At 39.4% G+C, this 21,333-nt stretch overlaps 1 protein-coding gene across 2 annotated transcripts in view; it reads right to left on the reverse strand.

The window, feature by feature from the left end:
- The window catches only part of SNX12 (sorting nexin 12), a 180,180-nt gene that overhangs the window by 99,026 nt on the left and 59,821 nt on the right, over positions 1 to 21,333 (reverse strand). Inside the window, exon 5 of one of the 2 annotated variants that reach the window (XM_057496046.1) lies at positions 13,458 to 13,484. The exons of the other annotated variant lie outside the window; for it this stretch is intronic. Within the exon in view, the coding sequence (XP_057352029.1) occupies positions 13,473 to 13,484 (12 nt within the window). The 3' untranslated portion in view covers positions 13,458 to 13,472. Of the gene's footprint in view, positions 1 to 13,457; positions 13,485 to 21,333 lie in introns of those variants that run through there. 2 annotated transcript variants of the gene reach the window in all.

Here is a 21,333-nt window from a genome sequence, read left to right on the forward strand (position 1 = left end):
GATTGAAACCCTACCAACCAACTTTTCAGACCACAAAGGCATTAAACTAGAAATAAACTGTTCAAAGAAAGCAAAAAGGCTCACAAACACATGGAGGCTAAACAACACGCTCCTAAATAATCAATGGATCAATGACCAAATCAAAATGGAGATCCAGCAATATATGGAAACAAATGACAACAACACTAAGCCCCAACTTCTGTGGGACACAGCAAAAGCAGTCTTAAGAGGAAAGTATATAGCAATCCAAGCATATTTAAAAAAGGAAGAGCAATCCCAAATGAACGGTCTAATGTCACAACTATCGAAATTGGAAAAAGAAGAACAAATGAGGCCTAAGGTCAGCAGAAGGAGGGACATAATAAAGATCAGAGAAGAAATAAATAAAATTGAGAAGAATAAAACAATAGCAAAAATCAATGAAACCAAGAGATGGTTCTTCGAGAAAATAAACAAAATAGATAAGCCTCCAGCCAGACTTATTAAGAGGAAAAGAGAGTCAACACAAATCAACAGTATCAGAAACGAGAAAGGAAAAATCACGACGGACCCCGCAGAAATACAAAGAATTATTAGAGACTACTATGAAAACCTATATGCTAACAAGCTGGGAAACCTAGGAGAAATGGACAACTTCCTAGAAAAATACAACCTTCCAAGACTGACCCAAAAAGAAACAGAAAATCTAAACAGACCAATTACCAGCAACGAAATTGAAGTGGTAATCAAAAAACTACCAAAGAACAAAACCCCCGGGCCAGATGGGTTTCCCTCGGAATTTTACCAGACATACAGGGAAGACATAATACCCATTCTCCTTAAAGTTTTCCAAGAAATAGAAGAGGAGGGGATACTCCCAAACTCATTCTATGAAGCTAACATCACCCTTATACCAAAACCAGGCAAAGACACCACCAGAAAAGAAAACTACAGACCAATATCCCTGATGAACGTAGACGCAAAAATACTCAACAAAATTTTAGCAAACCGAATTCAAAAATACATCAAAACCATCGTACACCATGACCAAGTGGGATTCATCCCAGGGATGCAAGGATGGCACAACATTCGAAAGTCCATCAATATCATCCACCACATCAACAAAAAGAAAGACAAAAACCACATGATCATCTCCATAGATGCTGAAAAAGCATTTGACAAAGTTCAACATCCATTCATGATAAAAACTCTCAGCAAAATGGGAATAGAGGGCAAGTACCTCAACATAATAAAGGCCATCTATGAAAAACCCACAGCCAACATTATATTGAATAGCAAGAAGCTGAAAGCATTTCCGCTGAGATCGGGAACTAGACAGGGATGCCCACTCTCCCTACTGTTATTTAACATAGTACTGGAGGTCCTAGCCACGGCAATCAGACAAAACAAAAAAATACAAGGAATCCAGATTGGCAAAGAAGAAGTCAAACTGTCACTATTTGCAGATGACATGATACTGTACATAAAAAACCCTAAAGACTCCACCCCAAAACTACTAGAACTGATATCGGAATACAGCAAAGTTGCAGGATACAAAATCAACACACAGAAATCTGTGGCTTTCCTATATACCAACAATGAACCAACAGAAAGAGAAATCAGGAAAACAACTCCATTCACAATTGCATCAAAAAAAATAAAATACCTAGGAATAAACCTAACCAAAGAAGTGAAAGACTTATATTCTGAAAACTGCAAGTCACTCTTCAAAGAAATTAAAGGGGACACTAACAGATGGAAATGCATCCCATGCTCATGGCTAGGAAGAATTAATATCGTCAAAATGGCCATCCTGCCCAAAGCAATATACAGATTTGAGGCAAACCCTATGAAACTACCAGCAACATTCTTCAATGAATTGGAACAAATAATTCAAAAATTCATATGGAACCACCAAAGACCCCGAATAGCCAAAGCAATCCTGAGAAAGAAGAATAAAGTAGGGGGGATCTCACTCCCCAATTTCAAGCTCTATTATAAAGCCATAGTAATCAAGACAATTTGGTACTGGCACAAGAACAGAGCCACAGACCAATGGAACAGACTAGACAATCCAGACATTAACCCAGACATATATGGTCAATTAATATTTGATAAAGGAGCCATGGACATACAATGGTGAAATGACAGTCTCTTCAACAGATGGTGCTGGCCAAACTGGACAGCTACATGTAGGAGAATGAAACTGGACCATTGTCTAACCCCATATACAAAAGTAAACTCAAAATGGATCAAAGACCTGAATGTAAGTCACAAAACCATTAAACTCTTGGAAGAAAACATAGGCACAAACCTCTTAGACATAAACATGAGTGACCTCTTCTTGAACATATCTCCCCGGGCAAGGAAAACAACAGCAAAAATGAACAAGTGGGGCTATATTAAGCTGAAAAGTTTCTGTACAGCAAAAGACACCATCAATAGAACAAAAAGGATCCCTACAGTATGGGAGAATATCTTTGAAAATGACACATCCGATAAAGGCTTGACGTCCAGAATATATAAAGAGCTCACACACCTCAACAAACAAAAAACAAATAACCCAATTAAAAAATGGGCAAAGGAACTGAACAGACGGTTCTCCAAAAAAGAAATACAGATGGCCAACAGACACATGAAAAGATGCTCCACATCGCTAATTATCAGAGAAATGCAAATTAAAACTACAATGAGGTATCACCTCACACCAGTAAGGATGGCTGCCATCCAAAAGACAAACAACAATAAATGTTGGTGAGGCTGTGGAGAAAGGGGAACCCTCCTACACTGCTGGTGGGAATGTAAACTTGTTCAACCATTGTGGAAAGCAGTATGGAGGTACATCAAAATGCTCAAAACAGACATACCATTTGACCCAGGAATTGCACTCCTAGGAATTTACCCTAAGAATGCAGCAATCAAGTATGAGAAAGACCAATGTACCCCTATGTTTATCGCAGCACTATTTACAAAAGCCAAGAATTGGAAGCAACCTAAATGTCCATCGATAGATGAATGCATAAAGAAGATGTGGTATATATACACAATGGAATACTACTCAGCCATAAGAAATGGGCAAATCCAACCATTTGCAGCAACATGGATGGAGCTGGAGGGTATTTTGCTCAGTGAAACAAGCCAAGCAGAGAAAGAGAAATACCAAATGATTTCACTCATCTGTGGAATATAAGAACAAAGGAAAAACTGAAGGAACAAAACAGCAGCAGAATCACAGAACTCAAGAATGGACTAACAGGTACCAAAGGGAAAGGGACTGGGGAGGATGGGTGGGTAGGGAGGGATAAGGGGGGGAGAAGTAGGGGTTTATTAAGATTAGCATCCATAGCGGGGTGGGAGAAAGGGGAGGGCTGTACAACACAGAGAAGACAAGTAGTGATTCTACAACAGGTTGCTACGCTGATGGACAGTGACTGTAAAGGAGTATATAGGGGGGACCTGGTATAGGGGAGAGCCTAGTAAACAAAGTATTCGTAAGTATTCGTCATGTAAGTGTAGATTAATGATTAAAAAAAAAATGCAGTTCCTATGTGGTGACCTCTAATGAGTTCTACACAATGATATAAAGGACATATAAAAGTGTAGGCAAAGGGTCTGTTTGTGTTTATACAGAGGATCAAAGCCTAATTTGGCTACCCCGAAAATGAACTAAGAAACGATATGAAAGAGAACTTCCAACATCAGCACTCTCGGGAAGACTCATGCCAGAAGATGATCATCAAAAAACCCCAACAAAGATCCACGCACTGCTACAGCTGTAGATGCACTCATCCCACCAGCTCCTGGACTTGCCATGGGAATGAAGGAGATATCTAAGCTGGCCTGTGCATACAGTAAAACAACAAATTTGACTGGATCTATACTGTTGGAACTCAACCAAGAATTAGGAGAAGTGCAAATTGTAGCGCTCCAAAATCTTACAACTACAGACTATTTACTGTTAAAAGAACATATGGGATGTGAACAGTGCCCAGGAATGGGTTGTTTTAATTTGTCTGATTTTTCTCAAACTATTCAAATTCAGTTAGATAATACCCATCATATCATTGATAAGTTTTCACAAATGCCTAGGGTGCCTAACTGGTTTTCTTGGTTTCACTGGAGATGGCTGGTAATTACAGGTATGCTTTGGTTATGTAACTATACTCCTATTATGTTAATGTGTGTGCGCAATTTAAGTAGTAGCTTAAAATCTATACATGCTGAAGTTACTCTACAAGAAGATATGTCAAAGAAATAATCAATCTTCCCATGTTTTCTCCCGCCTGCTACTTCTATAGCTTTTCTTCTTCCTTCCTAATTACAACGAATTCTTAAATAGAATTCGTGCCTCATATCAAATTTACCGAGTATCATAACTCCTCCAAGTGGTAAAGATACCTCAAGACAAATGCTGGGCATAGAAGCCACAGGGCATAAATATGCAAAGAAATAAAAAGCTAACCATTTCAAACAATAAGGCTTCTCTCTCACTTACCAACTTCACATTTCCCTGTATGGCCCCGGAAGATGACTGGTTAGCCAGAGACAGGTAAGATTCCTCAAGGGAGGAACAACCTAAGACAGGCACAGTCGCAGGGGGGTCATCAGGTGAGAAAATGGGGATCAGGAGAGGTGAGGCTTAGAACCTCACCCTCCCTGTTCTGAGAGAAATCTTCTGCATATGTGGATGTTTTATTGCCCTTGTCTAGCTTGGATTAACACATAGTCTACAGGCACACACCTGATCATCTACATTTGCTCTCTTACAACACTAAACTATGTTTTCTACCTTTATGTTGTATCTACCTACCACTTCAGCATTTTATTAAAAATAATAAAGAGAGAAATGTGGTATCCACATATAAATCAAGTATAAAAATCAAATGTGTATTCATATTTGAACTGACTGTTTATAGTTCATAATGCATGAGCAAAACTAAAAGTTTCTGTGATGACTGCCCTTGTACTGTTCACCATGTAACTTAGTCACTATGTAAGAATTTGTTCTCCATGTAAGAACTTGTTCGTTATGCTTCAGAAGATTGGAGACTGATGAAAATTAGGCTTGGGGTGGATTAATGATTCTGCATTGAGCATTGACTCCCCTATACAGAATTTTATTGTTGTTAACAACCATTTGATCAATAAATATGAGAGATGCCCTAACAACAACAACCAAGAAAAAGTACACACTTCCAATTGTAAAATAAATAAGCAACCGGGATGTAATGTATAGCATAAGGAATATAGTCAAAATATTGTAACAACTTGGTATGGTGATAGCTGGTACTTAGAATTATCATGTATATAAATGTTGAATCACTGTGTTGTACACCTGAAACTAATGTAATGTAATACTGTGTGTCAACTACCCTTCAATAAAAAATAATTATCTAAAAAAAAAAAAAAAAAAAAAAAAAAAGAAATGGGCAAATCCAACCATTTGCAGCAACATGGACGGAGCTGGAGGGTATTATGCTCAGTGAAACAAGCCAAGCAGAGAAAGAGAAATACCAAATTATTTCACTCATCTGTGGAATATAAGAACAAAGGAAAAACTGAAGGAACAAAACAGCAACAGAATCACAGAACTCAAGAATGGACTAACAGGTACCAAAGGAAAAGGGACTGGGGAGGATGGGTGGGTAGGGAGGGATAAGGGGGGGCAGAAAAAGAGGGGTATTAAGATTAGCATCCATAGCGGGGTGGGAGAAAGGGGAGGGCTGTACAACACAGAGAAGACAAGTAGTGATTCTACAACAGTTTGCTACGCTGATGGACAGTGACTGTAAAGGAGTATATAGGGGGGACCTGGTATAGGGGAGAGCCTAGTAAACAAAGTATTCGTCATGTAAGTGTAGATTAATGATTAAAAAAAAAAAAGCAGTTCCTATGTGGTGACCTCTAATGAGTTCTACACAATGATATAAAGGGCATATAAAACTGTAGGCAAAGGGTCTGTTTGTGTTTATACAGAGGATCAAAGCCTAATTTGGCTACCCCAAAAATGAACTAAGATACGATATGAAAAAGAACTTCCAACATCAGCACTCTCGGGAAGACTCATGACAGAAGATGATCAGCAAAAAAAAAAAACTCCAACAAAGATCCACGCACTGCCACAGGTGTAGATGCACTCATCCCACCAGTTCCTGGACTTGCCATGGGAATGATGAAGGAGATATCTAAGCTGGCCTGTGCATACAGTAAAACAAAAAATTGGACTGGATCTATACTGTTGGAACTCAACCAAGAATTAGGAGAAGTGCAAATTGTAGCACTCCAAAATCTTACAACCACAGACTATTTATCGTTAAAAGAACATATGGGATATGAACAGTCCCCAGGAATGGGGTGTTCTAGTTTATCTGAATTCTCTCAGACTGTTTAAGTTCAGTCGGACAATATCCACCATATCATAGATAAGTTTTCACAAATGCCTAAGGTGCCTAACTGGTTTTCTTGGTTTCACTGGAGATGGCTGGTAATTACAGGTATGCTTTGGTTAGGTAACTATATTCCTATTATGTTAATGTGTGTGCACAATTTAATTAGTAGTTTAAAACCTATCCGTGCTGAAGTTACTCTACAAGAAGATATATCAAAGAAATAATCAATCTTCCCAGGTTTTCTTCTGCCTGCTACCTCTATAGCTTTTCTTCTTCCTACCTAATCACAAACTTTAAATAGAACTCGTGCCACATGTCGAATTTACCGAGTATCATAATTCTTCCAAGTGGTAAAGACACCTCAAGACAAATGCTGGGCATAGAAGCCACAGGGCATAAATATGCAAAGAAGTAAAAAGCTAACCTTTTCAAACAATAAGGCTTCTCTCTCACTTACCAACTTAACATTTCCCTGTATGGCCCCGGAAGATGACTACTTAGCCAGAGACGGATAAGATTCCTCAAGGGAAGAACAACCTAAGACAGGCACAGTCGCAGGGGGATCATCAGGTGAGAAATTGGGGATCAACAGAGGTGAGGCTTAGAACCTCACACCCCGTTCTGAGAGAAATCTTCTGCATACATGGATGTTTATTGCCCTCGTCTAGCTCGGATTAACACATAGTCTACAGGCACACACCTGATCATCTACATTTGCTCTCTTACAACACTAAACTATGTTTTCTACCTTTATCTCGTATCCACCTACCACTTCAGCATTTTATTAAAAATAATAATAATAGAGAAATGTGGTATCCACATATAAATCAAGTTTAAAAATCAAATGAATATTCATATTTGAACTGACTGTGTATAGTTCATAATGCATGAATAAAACCGAAAGCTTCTGTGATGACTGCCCTTGCACTGTTCACCATGTAACTTATTCACTATGTAAGAATTTGTACTCCATGTAAGAATTTGTTCTTTATGCATCAGAAGATTGGAGACTGACGAAAATTAGGCTTGGGGTGGATTAATGATTGTGCATTGAGTATTGACCCCCCTATACAGAAATTTATTGTTGTTAACAACTATTTGATCAATAAATATGAGAGATGCCCTCACAAAAAAATATAGAGAGAGAGAGAGAGACACACTTCCAATTGTAAAATAAATAAGTAACTGGGATGTAATGTATAGCATAAGGAATATAGTCAAAATATTGTAACAACTTGGTATGGTGATAGCTGGTACCTAGAATTATCATGTATATAAATGTTGAATCACTGTGTTGTACACCTGAAACTAATGTAATGTAATACTGTTGTCAGCTACCTTTCAATAAAAAAAAATTAAAAATGAATAAAAAATAAATTTAAAAAAAAGAATACTTCCATCTCTAGCAGTCCCTCGAAAATGCACTGTAGAGGTGGGAGGTGAATTCTCTCAGCTTTTGCTTATCTGAAAATTGTTTAATCTCTCCTTCAAATTTAAATGATAACCTTGCTGGATAGACTAATCTTAGTTCAAGGCCCTTCTGTTTCATTGCATTAAATATATCATGCCACTCCCTTCTGGTCTGTAAGGTTTCTGTTGAGAAGTCTGATGATAGCCTGATGGGTTTTCCTTTGTAGGTGATCCTTTTTCTCTCTCTAGCTGCTTTTAAAAGTATGTCCTTATCCTTGATCTTTGCCATTTTAATTACTATATGTCTTGGTGTTGTCTTCCTTGGGTCCCTTGTGTTGGGAGATCTGTGCACCTCCATGGCCTGAGACACTATTTCCTTCCCCAGATTGGGGAAATTTTCAGCAATTACATCCTCAAAGACACTTTCTATCCCTTTTTTTCTCTCTTCTTCTTCTGGTGCTCCTATAATGCCAATATTTTTCCATTTGGATTGGTCATACAGTTGTCTCAATATTCTTTCATTCTTAGAGGTCCTTTTTCTCTCTGTGCCTTTGTCCTCCTCTTCTCTAATTTCAATTTCATTTACTATCTCTTCTACTGCATCTAATCTGCTTTTAAATCACTCCACTCTATGTTTCATTTCAGATATGAATTTCTTAATGGTTGAATCTCCATCCTTAATTCATCCCTGAGATCTTGAATATTTTTCTATACCTCTATGAGCATGTTTATGATTTTTATTTTGACCTCTCTTTCAGGAAGATTGGTGAGTTCAGTCATTTGGCCCTTTTTCTTGTGTTTGTGAGATTTTTGTTTGAACCAGGTTCCTTTGACATTTCACATTTGTATGTGTCACCCTCTATTCCCCAGAAGCTTTAGTCTCTGGAGCTGCTCAGCCCCTGGAGTGATGTCGGGGGTCACTTGGGAGCAGCACTGGTGCCTAAGGGGAGGAAAGAGTTGTTCTCTCCCTCCCAGCTGCAGTGCCTCTCTCCATTGTCAGAACCAGTGGGCCAGCACACAAGTGTAAGCCTCTGTGCTTTGCATCTCTAGCTTCCATAGGCGAGGCCTCCCTTTGGCTGGCCTGATACCAGAGCAGGGACTGCCAGTTTGCGAGCTGGTGCCGGCAAGCCATGAGGAAGGTGCAGTGGGCTGTGTATCACAGTGGAGGGCCTCAGAGCTGAGTAGCCAGCTAGAGGGATGGATCACCTGAAGCTGCTGAACGTCCTAACCTGCTGGGCAGAGCACACCCAGACACCTTGTCCACTTATCTCTTCTCCTGCGTAGCAAGCTCTGGGCAAACCCTGCCCCTCAGCAGCCCTCTTGCTGCTAGGAAGACTCTCAGACCACCTGCCTTTCCTTTGTTCTAGAGCAGCCAGATGTGGATCCCTGTCTTCCACAAATGGCTGGAATCATGCAATGTAGGTTTGTGCTCCCATAGCAGATCTCCAGGGCTTGGCGTTCAGCCCATCCCTGCTCCATTTCTCTTCCTCCTAAGGTTAGCTGGAGTGTGGGAAGGGCTTTGGTCCTGTTGAATCAAGTATTTGGTATACCCTGTTTCATGAGGTCTGCTCTGTTCTCCAGCTGTATGCAGTCTGGTGGAGCCTTCTAAGCTGTTGCTCTTTTAGGATTAGTTGTATTAACTATATTTTCATAATATGTATATTATGTGGGAGTAGTTCTCTGTCTCACCTCTCACACTGCCATCTTGAATCCGAAACCTTCATAAGATTTTATATCAATGATACTTTAATAAAAAGAAAAGAGCAGAAGACTTGAGTAGACAGTTTTCCAAAGATGACATACAGATGTCTATCTTAAATTGCTGATTACTCGATTTCAAACACAATCTAAAGGTAATTTTTCCCCTTCTTCTTCCTCATCCACATTTTTCATATGAGATGTTTTAATCTGCCCTTTTTGTGTATCGCTTGTATGATTTTGTGTGTAGTTGATTTTGCTTCTTTTGTTTTGTTTCAATTTCATACCTGCTTGGTAATTAGTTGGTCTATTGCCTTTAATGTGAGTTTATTTTTACTGGTGAAAGCTATTTAGCCTCAGGGTCCTTTCCATCTATAGCAATCTCTTTAACATATCATGTAAGACTGGCTTAATGGTGGCAATTCCTTCAACTTCTGTTTATCTGTAAATTGTTTAATACCTGATTCAAATTTAAATGGTTAATCTTGATGGGTAGAGGATTCTTGGTTGGAGTTCCTTTTGTTTCAGAACTTTCAATATATCATGTCTTTCCCTGCTGGCCAGTAGAGCTTCTGCTGAGAAGTCCACTTATGGCCTGATGGGATTTCCTTTATAAATAATCTTTTTTACTTTCTCTGGCTGCTTTCAACACGCTCTCCCTATTCTGGATCTTTGTCATTTTAATTATTTTATGTTTTGGTGTTGACTTGCTGGGGTTCCTTTTGTCAGGGGCTCTCTCTACTTCCATGACCTAAGTGTCTATTTCCTTCCCCAAACTGGAGACATTTCAACAATTATTTACTTAGGAGACTTTCTATCCCTCTGTCTTTCTCTTCTCCTTCTGGTACCCCTATTATGCAAATATTGTTTCATTTGGATTGGTCACATAGCTCTCTTATCATTCTTTCAGTCCTAGAGATCCTTATTTCTTTCTGTTCCTCAGCTTCTCTGTTTCCCTGTTCTCTAATTTATATTTCATTTACCATCTCCTCTACATGATCTAATATACTTTTAAATACCTCCATTTTGTATCATTTCAGATACTGTATTCTAGTTCTGAGTGGCTGTTTTTCAAGTTTTCTATCTCTTTGTTTAAGTCCTCCTTGAGATCTTGAATATTGTTCTTTAAATCTGTCATCATGTACAGCCAAAGCAACCCCAAGAAGGAAAAATGAAGCAGAGGGGATCACGCTCCCTGACTTTAAGCTCTACTACAAAGCCACAGCAAACAAGAAGTGGCACAATAACAGACCCATACACCAATGGAACAGATTAGAGAGCCCATATATAAACCCAGGCATATATAGTCAATTAATATACAGTAAAGGAGCCATGGATATACAGTGGGGAAATGACAACCTCTTCAACAGTTGGTGTTGGCAAAACTGGATAGTTACATGCAAGATAATGAAACTGGATCATTGTCTAACCCCATACACAAAAGTAAACTCAAAATGGATCAAAGATCTGAATGTAAGTCATGAAACCATAAACCTCTTAGAAGAAAACATAGACAAAAATCTCTTTAATATAAACATGAGCAACTTTTTCCTGAATGCATCTCTTGGGCAAGGGAAACAAAATAAAAAATGAACAAATGGGACTACATTATGCTAAAAAGCTTTTGTACAGCAAAGGACACCATCAGCAGAACAAAAAGGCATCCTACAGTATGGGAAAATATATTTGTAAATGACATATCTCACAAGGGTTTAACATCCAAAATATATAAAGAACTCACAAGCCTCAACACCCAAAAAGAAATTACCCAATTAAAAAATGGGCATAGGATATGAACAGATAATTCTCCAAAGAAGAAATTCAGATGGCCAACAGGCACACGAAAAGATGCTCCACATTGCTAATTATCAGGGAAATGCAAATTAAAACCACAATGAGATATCACCTCACACCAGTTAGGATGGCCAACATAGAAAAGACTAGGAACAACAAATGCTGGTGAGGATGTGCAGAAAGGGGAACCCTCCTGCACTGCTGGTGGGAATGTAAACTAATTCAACCATTGTGGAAAGCAGTATGGAGGTTTCTCAAAAAACTCAAAATAGAAATTCCATTTGACCCAGGAATTCCACTCCTAGGAATTTACCCTAAGAATGCAGTTTCCCAGTTTCAAAAACACATATGCACCCCTATGTTTATCGCAGCACTATTTACAATAGCCAAGAAATGAAAGCAACCTAAGTGTCCATCAGTAGATGAATGGATAAAGAAGATGTGGTGTGTTATTCAACCATAAGAAGAAAAACAAATCCTACCATTCACAACAACATGGATGGAGCTAGAGGGTATTATGCTCTGTGAAATAAGTCAGGCAGAGAAAGACAAGTACCAAATGATTTCACTCATCTGCAGAGCATAAGAGCAAAGCAAAAACTGAAGGAACAAAACAGCAGCAGACTCACAGAACCCAAGAATGGACTAACAGTTGCCAAAGGGAAAGGGAGTGGGGAGGGTGGGTGGGAAGGGAGGGCAAAGGGAAATAAGGGGCATTATGATTAGCACACATAACGTAGTGACGGGGAAGGCAGTATAGCACAGAGAAGACAAGTAGTGACTCTACAGCATCTTACTACGCTGATGGATAGTGACTGTAATGGGGTATGTGGTGGGGAATTGTAATGGGGGGAATCTAGTAACCACAATGTTGCTCATGTGATTGTATATTAATGACACCAAAATAAAACAAAATTGTCATCATGTTTATGACTTTTACTTTTAAATCTTTATCAAGAAGATTGGTGATCTTTGCTTCATTTTGCCCTCTTTCTAGGGTTCTGTTTTGTAGTTTTGTTTGGATAAAATTCCTCTGCCTCCTCCTTTTGTCGGGGATTTTGTGTTTTTTCCAATTTATTAGATGTCTCTGCTATGCTTTCTGGTCTAAAGAGTAATAGCTTTATGAAGAAGGGATGCTATGGTGCCTAGTAGCTCAAGATTATTTACTTTCTAGTGCCTGGTTCTATTTTGCATGGACCCCAGATGTTGACATGCCATGTGCAGGGCTGCCTTTCTGTCTGGCTTCTATAGTGCTCTAAGTCTGGGTGGGCAGTACGCTTGAGCTGCTGCCTTTGTGATCAGCAGAGGAATCTCTGTTGAGATCACTGTGGATGAGGCCACCCTCTGCCTGGCCTGCAGCAATGGTGGGGCTGCAGGGTTAATTGGGTGGGTGAACCTATGTGCCCCAGCAGGACACATGGCACCATGTTTGAACACCCACAGAGAGGAAGGAGCTCTTGGGGCGAGCTGGCTCCTCCAGGCACCTCTCTAGTTGGGCTGACATGGAGCCAAACAAGCTGAGAGAGTCTCCCTCTGCCTGCCAGGCAGCAAAGTCTTATGCTGCCACTAGGCCAAGTGGGTTGTCTATTGGCAATGTGTGCAGGGAGGAGTCTCAGGGCTGCATTTCTAGCAAGGAGGATGGAATGTCTGGGGCTCCTGAGAGTTCCCGATTTGTTAGGCTGAGGAAGGGTGATGGAGGTATCCTCCACCTGCCCTTTCTTCTGAGGAGAGAGCTCCATCCAACCCTTATCCCCTCTGGTACCCCTCCCACTGCTGGAAATTCTTTAAAACCACTGCCTCTGCTTTGGGTCTCAGGACTGGCAGAGCATACCTGCCCTCCAAACCAGCTGGAGTCTCAGCCTCCCATAGTATTCCATCTGCCTCTGGTGTCCAGGCATGGTAATCACCAGAACCCAATATTCTGAGTGCTCGTGCTCCCAGACCAGATCTCCAGAAACAGGTGTGCAGTGCTCCTGGGATCTACACCCTCCCTGCTCCATTCCTTTTTCTCCCACGTGTAGGTTAGGGTGGCTATCCCACTTGATCTTGGCTTTGCCACCTCACCTTTTTCTATGTGGCCCTCTCTTCTTCCTCAGATGTAGGGGGAATGTTCTCCAGTCTTCAGGTTGTTTCAGCTTGTATTTTCCTCTTTTATGTGCTTTTGGGAGGAGGTTTCCATCTTGCTTTCCTATTCTGCCATCTTTAACCCTTCTCCTATGAGAAAATTTGAAAATATATAATAGTTTCTTAAATTGAGAAATCTGACCATGAAACTTCCAAGCATAAAAAATTTTCAATGACTTCCCTGGGTCCACAGAGATTAAGTTAAAATCTACAGCACAGTCTATAAAGCCCTCCATAACATGGACCCTAAGCTCATCTCTTACTGCTCCCTAAATTCTACCTACAGCCACTAAACCTATTTCACACCCCTGTGCTTCTGCATCTGCTGTTTCCTCTGCCTTTTATCACATTTCTTCCCACAACTTTCTGGTCTGAGAAGAGTTTTCTGATTCCAACACAGGTTTTCTCTGTGAAGCCTTTCTTGACCTTCAATATTCAGTCTACTTTGGTTTTGAACCTTATTCCCCTATCATATAATGTCCGGATACTTATCTACAGCCTTAGAGTCTTTGCTCAGGCTTGGACTCCTGTACCCAGGACCTCTGTTACTAGGATGCCTGGAGCCTTAATCTACTACCTCCATGGCACTCACTGCTATGTTTGTCACTGACAGAACTCACAGTAATTGTCCTAGGGTAAAACATTTAAGGAGGCACTCACTGTCAGGGTCAAGCAAGTGTAGGATGTGCACTACAGGCACCTCATTAGCTTCACCCTAGTCTTGGCTCTGGTCCCTCATCAAACCTTATAGTCATAGCATTAAATACTTCCCTCTTATTGTTTACCATTCTTGGCTCAGTTTCACTCACATCCACCTCTTTATCTCACCTCTAATACATGGCATGCTGGGAAATGTGTCTCTCTCCATTTGTGAGCTGAAACATTATCCCTGATCTTGGGCCATGGTTTTAGTATAAGAGCAGTGTTGATATTTCACTATCACAGAAATGGAAATAGCTTAAATCCTTAGTGAAATTATGCATAATTCTAAAAGCTCTTGAAAGTACTCAGAAGATTCCTTCAAATCACCATAAGTATCCATCTACCTCTTCTTCCTCTACATAAGATTCTTTTCCTCTCAGGTACTAGCACTCAAGTTAAATTTAAAAACACATTTGATTTTCTTTTGTTTAATAACTAATATTACAAAAATATTTTCTGTTTTTATTACTTATGTGGAATGTTTCATTTCTCCTATGGATTAAGCAGACTTTTATCTGCTATTCTGGAAAAAGAGGCACCATTTATAAAGGGCTTCTCTGATAAAATTGTCCCAAACACCAAATCACTAATCTACATAAACTTTTAAAATATAATCACCAAAGAAATAAACATTTACCTTGCCAATCATATACAAATTGTATTTTAGGATACCCAATAGACCAAATCAGTAAGGGAAAATTCTCTACAAAAGAATTTCAGCTAATAGATACAGAAGGAATGAGAGAACTAGAAAAGCCAGCACTTTGAAGTCCCTTTTGAAATAGCAGATTCAGATAACGATCATCAACAGTTTCTAAAACCAATAGGAGAAAGAAGACAGAGGAAATTTACAATGGAAGTATCAAGGTGTTACCAATCTTACACTCACTACTTAATCATGGCATCACTAAAAGTGGAACAAACAGACATTGGACTAGCATGTGTGAAGGTTTGGATTTGAGAGAAAGAAGCATGGCATTCACCAAGAGTTTAGAATGGCTGATTTACACAATTTGAGATGGAGAGTTTTGTATAAAAAAAAGCTGATGTGAAAAGCTGGCAGCATGAGAGGAGAGACAGAGGCTTCCTCCTAAAACTGGACACAATTAGAAAATTTAATTGGTACAACTAATCCTGAGAGAGCAACAGGAAAGAGGACAGCGTCAGACTGCACACACCTGGAGAAAAGAGCAGACCTCACTGAACGGGGTAATGTACTGGAGCTGTGGCTCCATGGGACCCGAGCCCTTCCCCCACCCCAGTTCACTGGCGGGAGGAAGAGAAATGGAGCAGGGAGGGAGTGGAAGACTTGGGACTGCTGAAAACCTAGCTCTGGAGATCTGCGCAGGGAGCAAAAACCTACATTTCATGGTGCTTTCATGAGACTCGCATGACTACCAGGTAGGAAAGTTAGTACAGACAGAGTTCCTGGGGAGACAGGGATTCCGGCCACTTGTGGAAAGCAGGAATCCATATCTGGCTGTGATGGGACAAAAACTTATACCTGTGTGCCCAGTACACTGGCTCAGGCAGTGAAGACAGGCACAACAGCCGGGAAGTGGGGAACAGCTCTTTCTTCACCCCAGGCAACAGTACCACTCCCCTGCGACCCCCGACAGTACCTCTTTCGGCGACCCTCGGCTGAGCAGGCTGAGAATAGAGCTTTGGGACACTAGAGAGTGACATATGCAAACAGGAAAAGCCAAAGGAACATTGTCCAGAGTAAAATTATTAATACAACTCACGAGAAAGATTTAAATGATATGGACATTGTGACTCTTCCTCAAAGAGAGTTCAAAATAAAAATAATCAACATTCTAATGGAGGTACAAAAGACATCCAAGAAGTCAGGAATCAATTCAGGTCGGAGGTTCAATCATTGAAGAGCACGATGTTGGGTATTAAAAAAAGGTTGGATATGGTGGAAGAGACAATATATGAAATAGAAACTAGAGAATAGGAATACAAAGAAGCTGAGGCACAGTGAGAAAAAAGGATCTCTAAGAATGAAAGAATATTGAGAGAACAGTGTGACCAATCCAAGTGGAACAATATTTGCATTATAGGGATACCAGAAGAGGAAGAGAGAGAGAAAGGGATAGAAAGTGTCTTTGATGAGGTAGTTGCTGAAAACTTCCCCAATCTGTGGAAGGACAAAGTCTCTCAGGCCATGGAGGTCCACAGATCTCCCAACACAAGGGACCCAAGGAAGACAACACCAAGACATAGAGTCATTAAAATGGCAAAGATCAAGGATAAGGACAGACTATTCAAAGCAGTCAGAGAGAGAAATACGATCACATACAAAGGAAAGACTATCAGGCTAACATCAGACTTCACAGCAGAAACCTTACAGGACAGAAGGCAGTGGCATGATGTATTTAATGCCATGAAGCAGAAGGGCCTGGAAACAAGATTAGTTTATCCGGCAAGATTATCATTTAAATTTGAAGGAGGGATTAAACAATTTCCAGATAAGCAAAAGCAGAGAGAACTTACCACCCACAAAGCATCTCTACAGTCTATTTTGGAGGGACTGCTATAGATGGAAGTGTTCCTAATGTTGAATAGCTGTCACCAGAGGTAATAAAACCCACACTGAAGAAAGTAGAAGAGCTAATTATGAAGCAAACGCAAAATTAAATTAACTATCCTCAAAGTCAACCAAGGGATACACAAAAAGTACAGAATTTGATACCTAATATATAAAGAATGAAGGAGTAATAAAAAAGAGGAGAAATAGAAAAGAACCATTAGATTGTATTTGTAACAGCATACTAAGAGAGTTAAGATAGACAGATAGTAAGGAAAGCAACCTGAACCTTTGGTAACCACGAATCTAAAGCCTCAAATGGCAATAAGCAGATACCTATCGATAATCACCCTAAATGTAAATGGACAAAATGCACCAATCAAAAGACACAGAGTCAATGAATGGATAAAAAAACAAGACCCACCTATATGCTGTTTACAAGAGACTCACCTCAAACCCAAAGACATTCACAGACTAAAAGCCAAGGGATGGAAAAAGATATTTCATGCAAACAATAGGGAGAAAAAAGCAGGTGTTGGAGTACTAGTATCAGACAAAACAGACTTCAAAACAAAGAAAGTATGAAGAGATAAAGAAGGACATTATATGATCATAAGGGGCTCAGTCCAACAAGAGGATATAACCACTATGAATATATATGCACCCAACAAAGGAGCACCAGCATGTGTGAAACAAATACTAACAGAACTAAAGGAGGAAATAGAATGCAATACATTCATTTTAGGAGACTTCAACACACCATTCACTCCAAAGGACAGATCCACCAGACAGAAAATAAGTAAGAAAACAGAGGCACTGAACAATGCAATAGAACAGATGGACCTAATAGACATCTATAGAACTCTACACCCAAAAGCAACAGGATACACATTCTTCTCAAGTGCACATGGAACATTCTCTAGAATAGACCAAACACTAGGCCACAAAAAGAGCCTCAGTAAATTCAAAAAGATTTAAATTCTACCAACAAACTTTTTAGACCAGAAAGGTATAAATCTAGAAATGAATTGTACAAAAAAAGCAAAAAGGCTCACAAACACATGGAGGCTTGACAACACGCTCCTAAATAGTCAATGGATCAATGACCAAATTAAAATGCAGATCAAGCAATATATGGAAATAAATGACAACAACAACACAAAGCCTCAACTTCTGTGGGATGCAGCGAAAGCAGTCTTAAGAGGAAAGTATATAGCAATCCAGGCATATTTAAAGAAGGAAGAACAAACCCAAATGAATAGTCTAAAATCACAAATATCAAAATTGGGAAAAAAAGAACAAATGAGGCCTAAAGTCAGCAGAAGGAGGGACATAATAAAGATCAGAGAAGAAATAAATAAAATTGAGAAATAAAACAACAGAAAAAATCAATGAAACCAAGAGCTGGTTCTTTGAGAAACTAAACAAAATAGATAAGACTCTATCAAGACTTATTAAGAGAAAAAGAGAATCAACACACATCAACAGAATCAGAAATGTGAAAGGAAACATCAAGACGGACCCAACACAAATCCAAAGAATTATTAGAGACTACTATGAAAAACTATATGCTAAGAAGCTGGAAAAACTACAAGAAATAGACAACTTCCTAGAAAAATGCAACCTTCCAATATGGAACAAGGAAAAAACACAAAATCTAAACAAACCAATTACCAGTAAAGAAATTGAAGCAGTAATCAAAAAAACCCAAGAACAAAACCCCCAGGCCATACGGATATACCTCGGAATTTCATGAGACATACAGAGAAGATATAATTCCCATTCTCCTTAAAGTTTTCCAAAAAATAGAAGAGTAGGGAATACTCCCAAACTCTTTCTATGAAGCAAACATCACCCTAATACCAAAACCAGGCAAAGAACCCAACAAAAAATAAAATTTCAGAAAAATCTCCCTGATGAACATAGATGCAAAAATACTCAACAAAATATTAGCAAACTGAATTCAAAAATACATCAAAAGGATCATAAACCATGACCAAGTGGGATTCATCCCAGGGATGCAAGGATGGTACAACATTCGAACATCCATCAACATCATCAACCACATCAACAAAAAGGACGAAAACCACATGATCATCTCCATAGATGCTGAAAAAGCATTCAACAAAATTCAACATCCACTCATGATAAAAACTCTCAACAAAATGGGTATAGAAGGCAGGTCCCTAAACATAATAAAGGCCATATATGATAAACCCAGAGCCAACATCATACTGAACAGCAAGAGGCTGAAAGCTTTTCCTCTGAGATCGGCAACTAGACAGGGATGCCCATTCTCCCCACTGTTATTCAACATAGCACTGGAGGTCCTAGCCACGGCAATCAGACAAAACAAAGAAATACAAGGAATCCAGATTGGTAAAGAAGAAATCAAACTGTCACTATTTGCAGATGACATGATATTGTACATAAAAAACCCTAATGACTCCACTCCAAAACTACTAGAACTGATATCAGAATACAGCAAGGTGCAGGATACAAAATTAACACACAGAAATCTGTGGCTTTCCTATACACTAACAATGAACTAATAGAAAGAGAAATCAGGAAAACAATTCCATTCACAGTTGCATCAAAAAGAATAAAATAGTTAGGAATAAACCTTACCAAGAAAGTGAAAGATCTATACCCTGAAAACTATAAGACACTCTTAAGAGAAATTAAAGAGGACACTAACAAATTGAAACTCATCCCATGCTCTTGGATACGAAGAATTAATATTGTCAAAATTGCCATCCTCCCCAAAGCTATATACAGATTTGATGCAATCCCTATCAAATTACCAACAACATTCTTCAACGAACTAGAACAAATAGTTCAAAAATTCATATGGAACCACCAAAGATCCCAAATAGCCAAAGCAATCCTGAGAAGGAAGAATAAATTGTGGGGGGGGGATCTCGCTCCATAACTTCAAGCTCTACTACAAAGCCACGGTAATCAAGACAGTTTGGTACTGCCACAAGAACAGTGCCACAGGCCAGTGGAACAGAATAGATACCCCAGATATTAACCTAAACATATATGGTCAATTAGTATATGATAAAGGAGCCATGGACATACAATGGGGAAATGACACTCTCTTCAACAGATGGTGCTGGCAAAACTGGACAGCTACATGTAAGAGAATGAAACTGGATCACTGTCTAACCCCCTACACAAAAGCAAATTTGAAATGGATCAAAGACCTGAATGTAAGTCATGAAACCATAAAACTCTTAGATAAAAACATAGGCAAAAATCTCTTGGACATATACATGAGTGACTTCTTCATGACCATATCTCCCCTGGCAAGGGAAACAAAAGCAAAAATGAACAAGTGGGACAATATCAAGCTGAAAAGCTTCTGTACAGCAAGGGCCACCATCAATAGAACAAAAAGGTACCCCACAGTATGGGAGAATATATTCATAAATGACAGATCCGATAAAGGGTTGACATCCAAAATATATAAAGAGCTCACGCACCTGAACAAACAAAAAGTGAACAATCCAATTAAAAAATGGGCAGAGGAGCTGAACAGACAGTTCTCCAAAAAAGAAATTCAGATGGCCAGCAGAAACATGAAAAGATGCTCCACATCGCTTGTCACCAGAGAAATGCAAATTAAAACCACAATGCGATATCACCTCATGCCAGTAAGGATTGCCCCATCCAAAAGACAAATAACAACAAATGTTGGTGAGGTTGCGGAGAAAGGGGAACTCTCCTTCACTGCTAGTGGGAATGCAAATTAGTTCAAACATTGTGGAAAGCAGTATGGAGGTTCCTCAGAAAGCTCAAAATAGAAATACAGTTTGACTGAGGAATTCCACTTTTAGGAATTTACAATAAGAATGCAGTAGCCCAGTTTGAAAAAGACACATGCACCCCTATGTTTATCGCAGCATTATTTACAATAGCCAAGAAATGGAAGCAACCTAAGTGTCCATCAACAGATGAATGGATAAAGAAGATATTGTACATATGCACAATGGAATATTAATCAGCCATCAGAAGAAAACAAATCCTACCATTTGCAACAACATGGATGGAGCTAGAGGGTATTATACTCAGTGAAATAAGCCAGGAGGAGAAAGACAAGTACCAAATGATTTCATTCATATGTGGAGTAGAAGAACAAAGAAAAACTGAAGGAACAAAACAGCAGCAGAATCACAGAACCCAGGAATCTACTAACGGTTACCAAAGGGAAAGGTACTGGGCAGGATGGGTGGGATGGGAGGGGTAAGGGCAGGGAAAAAGAAAGGGGGCATTACGAATAGCATGTATAATGTCGGGGGGGAGCATAGGGAGGGATGTGCAACCCAGAGAAGACAAGTAGTGATTCTACAGCATCTTTCTATGCTGATGGACAGTGACTGTAATGGGGTTTGTGGGGAGGGACTTGGTGAAGGGGGAGTCTAGTAACCATAATGTTCTTCATGTAATTGTACATTAATGATAATAAAGTGAATTTTTTAAAAAGCAGTAACAGATTTATCTTAAAAGCCAGGATGTTGTCATCTGGCCAGTCTCTCTAGGGGGCAGGCATATTCAGCATACCAGACTATATATTATAAGGTAAATTTGAGAGCACATTATTAGAACAAAAGTTTATGTTTATAAAGGATATATACCCATCAGATTTTATGAGCCTGATAAATTATCCTACTTTACTGAAGGTATTTCCATAAAAAGCCT

The sequence above is a fragment of the Manis pentadactyla genome, chromosome X (genome assembly GCF_030020395.1).
Source record: "Manis pentadactyla isolate mManPen7 chromosome X, mManPen7.hap1, whole genome shotgun sequence".
Lineage (NCBI taxonomy): Eukaryota > Metazoa > Chordata > Mammalia > Pholidota > Manidae > Manis > Manis pentadactyla.